Below are 12493 nucleotides of genomic sequence, written 5' to 3'. Positions count from 1 at the left end.
ATGGGGGAAGTAATAGGACACTCAATGCACCCATCACTGAACTCATGTTAAAAAAAGCCACAGTTGTCACAAACGTGAGCATGGGCACAGGGAACAAGTCCTAAAAGCAAGATGATGGGAGGTCCCTGGGGAGGCTCCTGAGCAATTTGGAACAGTGAGGATGCAATGACAGAGGCAATGAGTGCTCCTCTGCCACAGTGCAGGGAGGAACTGCTGTCCCCACACTATTTCAGAGCATTCATGCATTGCCACTTCGCCACTGAAGGTCCACTCCCCTTCCAGAAGCACAGCACCTGAGCACCGTCTGAAGCCTTTTAATTAACATCAGAGACATCAATTCTGGTATTAATAAACCCCACAGGCAGACTCCTCTTGCTTGGACCTCCAGAACAGAGAGCACGGGGCATGTTTTACTCTGGTGCAATCGCAAACACAGTGGTTCTCCTGTAAGGCAGCAGAGGACCACGGGGCATCAACTCCCTTGGTGACTTCAGTACCATCCACAGATGCAGCAGAGTTTTCCATCCTTTTTCCTACTACTCTCAAAGAGAACAGCATCCGTGGCTCCTGCTTATTATTGACTAGGGAGAGAAGAGCTCACTGCCTGTTCTGATGAGAGCAAATCAATCCTTGTAGCTTTTCTGAAGGGTAAACCATATCCATGAAGATCTCGCACAAACCAAAGCCAATAGAGAACATCATCCTCACTTGCAAGATTTAAGTTGTGCAGCACATGACCTGTGACATTACACAGGTAACCTGGTGAGGTCAGCAGACAGGCAGCAGGATGGCAGCCACGTAGGTAACCCCACATCTCACATCACTTCGGGTTGGGAAACAGAGAAGAGAATCCAGCAGTAAGCTTGGGAAACCTGCTGCAATTTCAGGCCCAAAATGGCAATTTTGGAGCGTGCAGTAAGCTGCAGACCTCTGGGAGATACGTTGGTACCGCAGATGTTGCCCAGCAAAGCTGTCAGCTATGAACTCTTTCCAGCCAGAAGATGGCCAACACTGTCATGTTTGGATTCCAAGCCATCACTTTTCAAATGAACAGGAGTCACACAATCAGTGACATTAGCATCTCCAAGTGAAGCAGGTGCCCCACCCCCAGGCGGCAGAGTGGTGTCAGGAGCAAAGCCATCTCCTCCCTCCAGTATACACACAAAGCTGTGCCAACCAAGAGAAAGAAACAGATAGGATGGGCAGAATACTGACAATCAAAACAAATTACAGCACGGGGAATGATATTTCCACTGGAAAAGAATAAAGAAGTCCTTGTTCTGCAGTCCTGAAGAGTGATGGGAAGTCAAGGCAACTCGTAAGGGAGCAGCAGTGAGGCTTTCAGAGCACTGCATATTTTCAATGATGAGATGCTCTCCATAGCATCCCCAGAGTCCAAGTGCCTTTTGGTTAAGGGGGAATAAAGCATCCATTGGATTGATTCAACCATTAGGACATGGGAACCAAGCTTATAAAAGAATGGAGAACTTCTCCAGAAATTCACTGATCTTTAGAGATTGTGAAACCAACATTCACTTCTTGCATCCACATAAACTTGCAACAGAACTAATACTGCTCCCAACTCACATCCGAAATCACAACAAAAGCAGAATTACTGACCACTTCCTCTGAACTGTAAAGTTTATCTGGGAATAAATACATCTTTAAGCAACCTGGTCTAGAGAGAAGTGTCCCCTATAGAAGAGGGGTTGGAATGAGATGACCTTAAAGGTCCCTTCCAACCAAACCATTTGATGATGAAATAACCAAGTGAGAAAGAAAAGGGGATAACTAATTAGCAAGGTCATGACCAAGAGCCCAGCTTATCACCACTGCCCCTTCCTTTTGCTTCTTTAGCATCCCTATATTCCCACTTGTGACAAGCATGAAATACGAAAGTGAAGGTTAACCCCAAACTGACCACAGCCCCAAGAATTCCTAAGGACATCGGCAGCCCCAGGGGCTGCAATGAAGGATGAGCTTTGTGCTGAGACACAGACAGATCACGGATGGGAACCCTGGGGACAGCTGGGACAGCACTGCCACCGATGGGTCTGGGCTGATGCAGTGCTGGGATCGTCAGACACTGCACTGCAGTGAGCACTGGGCACGTGCCACAGCACGTTTAATTCACTCTGAGAGACGCTGAGTGGAAACAGAATCACCTAAATCCAATCTGACGCACAGTACCTTCCCCAGACTGAAAGAATCAAATTGTCTTTTTTTGCCTAAGAAAGGAAAATCTGGGGATTGAGATTTTGTTTGGGACAGATCTGACAGAAGAGCGGGTGCAGAGCTCTGCAGCAGCAGTGACACACTCAGCAGTAAGCTGGCAGCACCCTGACACAGCAGAGGTTTCAGATGGTGCCTCTGATGACCAAGCAAGGTAAATGGTCCAAAAGAAATGAGGCAGAGATTTGTTACCACCTCCCTAAAAAAAATGCCATTCCGTTACTTCAAAGGCCACGCTGCCCAAGCTGTGATATTCAGGAGCAGCAGTGCAGGCTGCCCTTAATAAGAGATAATACACCAGGAGGAGAAACTTCTCTGCAGAGGATCTCTCATTCCGTGGGTAGCATGACCTTGTCTTTGCCCATCAGCAAAGCCACAGCTAAGCACAGTGCAGTGAAGGCCCCCAGTGCTGCCTGCATGAAGTGTGGTACAGAGCATCACATGGGCTCAGATGTGAAAACGAGGGCTTTGCAGTGACCCTGGTGGGCTCAGTGCTGATGGTTTCAGGACCAACAGCAGCACTGTGCCCAACACGCCCTCCAGCTCATGTCCTGGAAGCCACGTGGTGCTTTGGAGCTGGAGTGCTCCTACACTGCATTTCTGGACCACCTGAAGTCTTTCTGTTTGCCCTACAGAGAGAGGAACCAAACGTGAGGTTACGAAGGGAAGCTGGTGGTTTGTAGATCGCATCAGGAAGCTTCAAGAACATCATATCACCTCAGCTCATTTAACAGACAACACATATGGTAACAGTACCTGGAACCCCTGCTATTTCCAGCTCTACCCTTGGCCACTTGGATATGAAGACTCATTCCACAAAGCTAAAATGCACCTCCAGCCCAAAGCTGCCACGGAAGCCCAGCAGCAGTGAGCAGACTGCAAACTGATGGTCCTATGGGATGCTGGAGGGACATGGTGGGCATGTGCTGATGGTTGGGCTTGATGGTCCTAAAGGCCTTCTTCTCCAATCAATGGTTCTGTGAGCTCTATACATGCTCTCATGGCAGAACCCCAACCTGTGAGGCTCTTCCCACCTTGAATCATGACAGAAAACAGTGCTGTCCTCTGAAGATGAACCCAAGAGACATCGATGGCTCCCATAGCAACCAAGCAGGGAATGGCCACAACCACTGCAATTAGGGCTGTTTGCAATGATTTCCCATTCCCTCCAGGTCAGTGGGCAGGAGAATGCCAAGCCAGCCACAGGACTCCCCAGTAACAGCATTTGTCAGGCCGTGGTTGGTCTGATCATTTCCAGCCTTCCTCCCAGCCTGTCACTGTCTGGTGTGGCAGAGGTCAGACATGGATCCTGCTGGCTGATGTTTTATTTGGAGATTTTTATTTGACTTACTGCCTGCAAAGCACCACAAAACCTACAAGCACAGCTCTGGTTCACTTGCCCCCCGTGGAAAAGGTGCTGTTTGTGTCTGAGAGAAGCTCATGGTTTTGTGAAGTGAAAAACCTCACATGTTTACATGAAGAAAAGAAAGAAGCAGAAAGAAGATGTCACCCTCAGAGATTCTATGGCCCAAAGAGAGAAAGGAGCCATGGGATGAACAGGAACAGCATGGCAGTGGGAAGCCTCCAGGTCAGCCCTCACTGTCCGGGGCTCTGTAAAAGGACCCCACTTCAAGGAATGGAAGGAGACCCCCAGGAAAGCAGACACCCCCTGACTGCTTCTTCCGAAGAAGGATTTAATCTCATTAAAAGATAATGTTGGAATGCACTTGGCCTTTGAAACCCAACGACAAGGCAATAAATCACACAAAACTCAACTGCCACTGTGGATCTAAGAGGAAAGGCAATTCCCTGAAAGCACCATCCATCCATCTCAGAGTGCTTCCAGCACGGCTCCACAGCACAGAGATCAAACTGAGACATCATGCTTGAACAAGGGAAAGGGGACAGAGTGGCAGCACCAAGCCAGAAGGCAAGCAACAGCTCCTTCACCACCTGGACGTGCAGGAGGGCAGGGTTACCCCCAACCTAAGGGCCATGCAGTCACAGAAACATGTACACAAATAGCTCTGAGAAATGTATTTCTGCCCTCCCCACATATGACACTGCCTGGCCCCTCCTGCTCCTTCCACAATTCCAGCAGTGAGTGCACACTGATTCACACTGCAGCACAATGAAGGAACCCTTCCCCATGGCTGCAATGATGGCTGCTGAGGAAACCCCCTCCCAAAACGTCCCCAAATCAGCTGCAGCCTTAACACAGCACTGAGCACCACCTTCAGGCACCTCAAACTGAAGTGATCATTCCTAGGTGCACAGCAGATAATGCTCTCTGCTCATCACTACTGAATGTTTTAAACTGCCTTTAAGCATGCAGCTGACATCACTTGTCAGGGATCACTTTGCAAACCCCTCCACCTCCACCCCAGCGCTCAGCTCCTGCAGACCTCCAACCTTTTTTTCTTTTTCTTCAACTTTGAGCAACCTTGATTCTGTTCCTGCAGATGCTCAGGTTGACACCATGAACACCCCTCGCAGGAGGCATGCATCACTGAGCAGGACAAAGCAAGAATAGCTTTGTGGGAAGGAGCTGGAACTCCATGGAGAGCTGATTCCAGGTGCTGCCTGTTGGCTTTGCCACAGTTCCAGATGGGATCAAGCCACCCTTCCTCCCCCTTCCCACCAGCAGATGGGCATCACCTACAATCACAGGCTGTCTCTGTCCAGATCTCTGTTCTTTCCCTCACACAAGTTTGGTGGGCATCATGGAGATGGCTCAGTGGTTAGACCTGGTGATCCCAGCGGTCCTCGTAGACTCAAAGAGTCACAGAATGGCTTGGGTTGGAAGGGACCCCAAGGATCACCAGCTTCCAACCCCCTGCCACACTCAGGGCCACCAACCTCCAGGTCTGGGATTGGACCAGGTTGCCCAGAGCCCCATTCAACCTGGTCTTGGTCTTTCCAAACCTTAACAACTCTATGAATCTATGAACACAGCAGAATCCCTGTACACTGCACACCTTTTCTCCAGGAACAGCTCCAGAAATCATTTCCCTGAGGACTCCTTTCAGTGCTCTCCCAGGGTTGTCATGAACACTCCCTCCCCGTGTCAGCCACGACACCAAAGCAGCAGCACACCCTATGGCAACTCACTCTTTTCCTCTCCCTTCCTTATTCCCTCATGAGGCTTCAAGTTTCTTCACTGAAGAGGCGTGAGGAAATCCCACATCCCCTTTAAGATCACTCCACTGGCAGTAAAAGGAGATCAAAAGGCAAAAAATATATATAATGATAACAGGTAATGCCACCATCAGCACCCAGGACTGTGTGCTTCAGGAGGATGCCCACCCCCAAACCACAGGCACATGGAGCTGGGACAGAAGGACGAGGCACACATCTGGGAGAGGTGCCATGAGTGTGGAATATGGGATTTCTGCTTTAAAGCCAGATTTACAACTTTAATTCTCTGCAGGTGCAATCGTAACAAGTTGTAATTACTTACAATTACAAACAGGGGAGTAGAAGCTATTCAGTTAGGAAGCAGAAAGGGCTGCAACAACAAAATTTGAAGTAATTCATGATCTTTGACAAAGGAAGAGCACTTTTCACTGCAGCTCTGGTCTGGAGGAGGCACTTTTGAACACAGAGACTGTTTTTTTATCTAAGAACTCCCTTTCAAACAAAGCACACTGAACAAAGTCTGCACCCCAAGCACGGCTCACTCAGTTCCCCAGCTGTGAACACCCTACAGGCTCTGACCATCTGCACTATTTCCTGGGTGCAGGCTCAATGAGACTGCACAGCTGCACATCAGTTCGTGCAAGGATCGCTCCAAAACGCGTTCTCATTCCAGCCCCTCTGAGAGCCAGCATTAAAAATGAAATTTCAAGCTCACTGGATCACTTTCACCTCCTATAATCAACAATCCCCATCTCCTGCACTACCCCAGGGGGGGGAGCAGCCACGCAGCTCACCTGCAGCACGTGGCAAGCAGCACGTGTGAACGGGCAGCAGTGAAAAAACCAACACTGCGCTGCCAGCTCAGCGCAGCGGGGCTGTGCAGCTCCCATCCACCAGCCATACAACAGAGCTGCACTACACGCAGTGCTCCTCCAGCCCAGAGCTGCCAGCTCCCCCTCTCCAAATGCCTTTGCATGCAGCTTACCGGGGCAGTACGCATCCACGTCCAGTTTCTGTGCTGAAGAGAGCGTTGGTGAGCCGAGCTCAGACTCGGGGATGCGAGGGCTCTCAACAAACTTTGCTTTCCTCAGAGGGGCTAAGGAGAAGGAGGGGGAGAGAGAAAGAGGGCTCATGAGTAAGGGAAACAGCAAGCAACAGATGGAAGCACTTAATGACACTGTCAGACTCAGATCAGGTTACCCACCTCCCCCCCGTTTTTTTTCAGCAGAAAAAAAAATATATAAAAAAGCATTATCTGCATTCTTTACAAAGGAGATGGCCCGGGTTCAAACTTCCAGGCTGCAGCCTGCAGAGCATGAAGGGCTGCGGCACGCTCCTGATCTTCCACAGCACTTCCCTGTTTCCTTCCCACTCTAACTCATCTTTTATAGGAAGCAAAGAGCACTCTGCCATATAAAGGGCTGAGGTGGCAGAGAGGGATGCAGAGCCCAATGGGGTTGCAGTTACTGAAGTCCAAAATGCTGAAACAAATACATGAATTCCATACTCAGTGATTGCTTCCTCTGCACAACCAGGAAAATAAACCCATTTTGAAGCACTGCAGAAGTCTGATCCCACAGGTGTGGCACTCCCTGGGGATGATCAGATGGAAATCAATGCTGCCCAGAAGGAGAAGACCCGAGTGCTTCACTTTGACCCTTGTAAATCCAGAAATGATTCAAAGGAATGAAAGGAAGAGCTGGGAAAAGGCGAAGTGCCCCGGAGCAAAGCAGCACCGGCACCACACAGCACTGAACTGAGCCCTGAAATTCAGTTACAAAGTGCCGTGCCCCTTTTTGTTGGTAGTGCAGTAATTATTTCTAGAACGCAATTATCACAAAGCTTTTAAACATTTCTGCCAGACCAGAGAAACAGAACTGGGGAGCAAGCTGTGTGCAGGTGACGGGGCTGCGTTTCCCAGCTGCGCTCACTGCCCATTGAAGTGAAAGGCCAACTTGAAAAGCTGCTCTCCCAACTCCTGCCTGCCCTGCTCAGTGTGACAGCCCTCCTGGGCACCACGTTCAGCCTCCTCCTGCCCTCAACACCACATCTGGGGCTGAAGCTCAGGACAGGCTTTGCTCTCACGCACATAAAGCAGAACGGTCGGGCGCCAGATGCAGGCACGAATGTGTCGATAGCTGCCGGGGTCACAAAGCTGTAGGGAACCATGATTCTGCACAGAGACACGTGCTAGTATTTCATGTGAAGCTGCACTTCTGCCAGTGAGGTCTGGTACAGCTGCTTTGCTGCAGCCACAACTAGCAGTCATCCTTACAACTGCAATAGCACATCCTGAGTTCATTGTTCCAGGCTGACGCCAGGGCCGTACACTTCTGCTGTGACACCCAAGCAATGCTCCACTGGAAAGAACTGCTGCTCACGGTTGGAGATGTTGATGACCACAACTGGGCTGGGACTGAAGGCTGTCCACTACAACTGAGCTACAAAGCCAAAGAGGAAGGAAAAAAACAGGAGAGAAAAGCACAAAAAGGACACACGATTGAGGAAAGCCAACCTGAGGGTCCTGCTCAAACTTGCTAAGTAAGGCTCACATGAACACCATCCTCTCTGGGGAGGGGCACAGAGCAATCACAGAAATGTAGGGGCTAGAAGGGACCTCTAGAGATCATCGAGTCCCACCCCCAATCGCTTCTTTCATTCCAAATATCTGTAACCTTCATGAAAGCAGAGCATCCCCTCACTCCTATGTAACCCCACTGGGTGAGAGGGGGATCCTCATGCAGAACACTGCTGCTGTCCCTCATCCAAGTGAAGATCATCTGACAGGTTTGCCTGCAGGCATAGATGTCTATTGGAAAAAATAAAGACAGGAATGCCATAAACCTAGAAACCTCTTTCATCATTTTTCATCTAAATGCTGAAGGAAAATATTCATCTCCAGGTCACTCAGCATTTCCTCACATGGAGATGCTCCAGGCCCTGCCCCATCTTTGTGCTCTCTGCTGGACTCCTCCCAGGAGATCCCTGTCTGTTTTGTACCAGGGAGCCCAGAACTGGGTACAGTACTCCAGGTGAGGCCTCACCACGGCAGAGGAAGAGGATCACCTCCTTCAACCTGCTGGCCACACTTCCTTTAATGCACCCCAGGGCCCCAGGGTCCCTTTTAGCCATCAGGGCACACTCATGACCAACCTGTCACCCACCAGGACCCCCAGGTCCTTCTCTACACAGCTCCTCTCTCATGGGCCAGCCCCCAACCTGTTCTGGTGCACGTGGTTACTCCATCCCAGGTGCAACACTCTACACTTGGCTTCTGTTAAACATCATCTGGTTTCTTACTGCCCTGCCCTTCAGCCTGCCCAGGTCCTGCTGGATGGCAGCACGGCCTCCTGGCATGCCAGCCACTCCTCCTAACTCTCTATTGTCACCTACTTGCTGAGGGTGGACACCATCCCCTTGTCAAGGTTGTCCATGAAGATACTGAACAAGACCGGACCCAGCACCCACCCCTGGGGAACACCACTGCTCACAGCTCTCCACCCAGACTCTGCACTGCTGACCACAGCAAAACCCCAAACCCTCCCCTCAGTGCAAATAAAACTTTGTTTGACTTTGAGAGGAGTTTTTCCTCTTTGAGGGAAGTGATGATCATCCCAGGACAGGAATTCACGGCATAATGCAAAACCATCACTAGGGTGAGCACTCTGAAGCTTAACGAGCTGCCTTATTTATGAACCTCATGCAGCAGGTGGGCCACCTTCCACCAGGAGCAGCCATGTCCTCCTTCCTCCTCTTTTCACAGCAAATTCTTCCCAGTACTCACAAGGCCACCAAGTGCAACACCGTCACCAACAACCGAAGATCAGACTCCAGAACAGCAAGGGGTGAACTGCACAGGCAAAGATGGATTTACAACAAAAGCAGTGATCTGCAATGAAGCTACCAAATAAAAATGGAACAAAACCAGCAAGCCTCTACTCCTTCTGAATAATCACTTTATCTCCACTAGCACAGTGCTGTGCTTCAGCCTGCTGAGAGTCATAATTCTCCTGCATTCTCTTACTGTCATGAAATTTATAGATGAATTAGCATTTTAAAAAAAAAAGGTTTTCTTTATAGGAAAAAGCACTGATAAAAGGAAATTACCATGGATCACCAAAAGGCTTCATTTACTAAGCTCAGTTTTGCTCTGAAAGGAACGATTTGCTAATAAAAAAAAAAGAGCTATAAGCGTGGCATGACCTGATGGAACAAAGCGCTGCGGGCACAGTGGATCTGCACTAATTAACTCTGTGCTCTGATTGCAGTTTGCACACCTCCATGCCTACACCCCACAGAAGCACACTGCTTCCAGTTTTGCTGAGGGTCGAGTCACAGGAAGGGGACAGCAGACAGCACCTGGTTCATTTTGCTGCAGCATGAATAAAGCAGTTAGCAGCAAGCAGAGCAGCAGTGGGGGTTGGGCTGGGAGGGACCTTAGAGATCACATAGGTTTTAAAAAATTGAACTTAAAATAATGACATTACATGCTAACATGGGGAAGGGAGGGAGGAAAGGGGAAGGGAGGGAGGAAAGGGGAAGGGAGGGAGGAAAGGGGAAGAGAGGGAGGAAAGGGGAAGGGAGGGAGGAAAGGGGAAGGGGGGGAGGAAAGGGGAAGGGGGGGAGGAAAGGGGAAGGGGGGGAGGAAAGGGGAAGGGGGGGAGGAAAGGGGAAGGGGGGGAGGAAAGGGGAAGGGGGGGAGGAAAGGGGAAGGGGGGGAGGAAAGGGGAAGGGGGGGAGGAAAGGGGAAGGGGGGGAGGAAAGGGGAAGGGGGGGAGGAAAGGGGAAGGGGGGGAGGAAAGGGGAAGGGGGGGAGGAAAGGGGAAGGGGGGAGGAAAGGGGAAGGGGGGAGGAAAGGGGAAGGGGGGGAGGAAAGGGGAAGGGGGGGAGGAAAGGGGAAGGGGGGGAGGAAAGGGGAAGGGGGGAGGAAAGGGGAAGGGGGGGAGGAAAGGGGAAGGGGGGGAGGAAAGGGGAAGGGGGGAGGAAAGGGGAAGGGGGGAGGAAAGGGGAAGGGGGGAGGAAAGGGGAAGGGGGGAGGAAAGGGGAAGGGGGGAGGAAAGGGGAAGGGGGGGAGGAAAGGGGAAGGTGGGGAGGAAAGGGGAAGGGAGGGCGGAAAGGGGAAGGGGGGGCGGAAAGGGGAAGGGGGGGAGGAAAGGGGAAGGGGGGGAGGAAAGGGGAAGGGGGGGAGGAAAGGGGAAGGGGGGGAGGAAAGGGGAAGGGGGGGAGGAAAGGGGAAGGGGGGGAGGAAAGGGGAAGGGGGGAGGAAAGGGGAAGGGGGGGAGGAAAGGGGAAGGGAGGAAAGTGTCCTTCTTTCTCTGTTGATAAATTTATTTCCAACATGGACTACCAAAAGAAGCCTTTATCTCCACAGGGAAAACAGACCTGAGGAGCAGCGTCTCAAGTACTGATGCTGCAGGAGGAGGGGACAGTGCTTTCATCTTCCCATCCAAACCTGGGAGATGGGTTTTGATGGCTCAGAGCTGTGCCACAGTGGTAGTTCTCCACGTCATTTCCCATCTAAAATTCTCCTTCTCAGGATCTTCTGGATCAGCTGAGTACAAATTCCATGCGTGTTCCCTGCAGCACTCCAAGGGAGGAGGAAAGATGAAGAAGAAGCCAGCGCTGCTCGCTTCAGCTTCCCAAATAGAGGCCTGCAGACATCCCTATACATTCAGTGCCTTTTCATGTTTCAGACTCCAGTTAAACTACAAAAGTGGAGGACGAAGACCTGGGACTCCGGGATGCGATGACGCCGTCAGCATTTTCAGCCCACGGACGTTCTGCTCAAAAACCCACGGAATCCTCTGAATGGCAGAAACGGGAGTGCTGCCGCAGAAACGTTCCTCACCTCCCTCCTCCCCTTCCCCAACAGTTTTGCTTCATTAAAAGTTAAATTTAAAGCAGATGAGAGGAGAGCGCAACACAAGACGCGTGCTGGAGCATGGCGCTGCCATTCAGCCCCTGGCAGCTCTCAGCAGCTCGGGGGCCAAAAATGAGCACAGCTACCCAAGGTGACCTGGATACGCAGTGAGGGGACTTTGTTCTAAGGAAAGAAGTGAAGCACTCAGTCCCTGTGATCAAAGTAAGGGTAACCCCATTAAACTGCTGTTTGGAAATAGGAAGCGTGCCCGTTATCCCAACCCGAGGGCTGAAATGGGGAAGCACAGAGCTCAGATTTCCAGATCAGTTTCCATGAGAGAAATCCAGAGCAGGAACTGAAGGAACTGTGTTTTCCTCTTCTCTGTAGGGAGCTGCTGCATTTCAGGAGGACCAAAGAAAGGAAAAAACGATTCCCAGCTTTCCTTGGAACGTGAGAGTTTCCTCCAACCACGTTCTCCTCCTCCTCTGAATGCTGAGTGTCACTGCAGTGCCCCGCGGGGCATTTCTGCTTTAGTGCTGGGGCTTTTCATCACACATTGGTCAGGGCACTGAAGAAAAGCACTACCAAGCATTTCACTGGTGATTCCTCCCAAAGAAATGAGCGTGTGCAGCACAACCTCTCCCAGCAGCAGAGTGATCTGCATGGAGTATCTGTTCCTCTGGTGTTTTTTTTGCACAGCTCTTCCTTCCATTTCCATTTACACCCAGCTCTGCTGACACGAATATGTGACCCGGCAAGTCAGTGAGATGCTGCATCACAAAATCATAGAATGGCATGGGTTGGACAAGACCTCAAAGATGATGTAGCTTCAACCCTCTGCTGTGGGCAGGGTCACCAACCACGAGAGCAGGCTGCCCAGAGCCACATCCAGCCTGGCTTTGAATGCCTCCAGGGATGGGGCATTCACAGCATCTCTGGGCAACCTGTTCCAGTGTGTCACCACCCTCAGAGTGATACACTTCCTCCCAATACCCATCCTCAGTCTCCTCTGTCTCTGTTCAAAACCATTCTCTCTTGTCCTATCACTACCAACCCATGTGAACAGCCATTCTCCCTCCTGTTTGTATGCTCCCTTCAAGTACTGGAAAACCACAATGAGATCTCCCCACACCCTTCTCCAAGCTGAACAAACCCAGTTCCCTCAACCTTTCCCCATAGGAGAGGTACTCCCTCTGATCATTTTCATGTCCCTCCTCTGGACTCATTTCAAGAGCTCTGTGCCCTTCTTGTGATGGAGTCCCC

At 50.8% G+C, this 12493-nt stretch overlaps 1 protein-coding gene across 2 annotated transcripts in view; it reads right to left on the bottom strand.

Annotated features, from left to right (window-relative positions):
* The window catches only part of TANC2 (tetratricopeptide repeat, ankyrin repeat and coiled-coil containing 2), a 121813-nt gene that overhangs the window by 83840 nt on the left and 25480 nt on the right, over positions 1 to 12493 (bottom strand). For both annotated transcript variants that reach the window (XM_065747224.1, XM_065747225.1), the window contains exon 4: positions 6356 to 6466. In XM_065747224.1, the coding sequence (XP_065603296.1) occupies positions 6356 to 6466 (111 nt within the window). The remainder of the gene's footprint in view (positions 1 to 6355; positions 6467 to 12493) is intronic.

Source organism: Cyrtonyx montezumae, unplaced genomic scaffold (genome assembly GCF_038088225.1).
Source record: "Cyrtonyx montezumae isolate F1298 unplaced genomic scaffold, pur_monq_1.0 scaffold_43, whole genome shotgun sequence".
Lineage (NCBI taxonomy): Eukaryota > Metazoa > Chordata > Aves > Galliformes > Odontophoridae > Cyrtonyx > Cyrtonyx montezumae.
The sequence above is the reverse complement of the archived record's forward strand: the minus strand, read 5'-3'. Positions and strand labels throughout refer to the sequence as shown.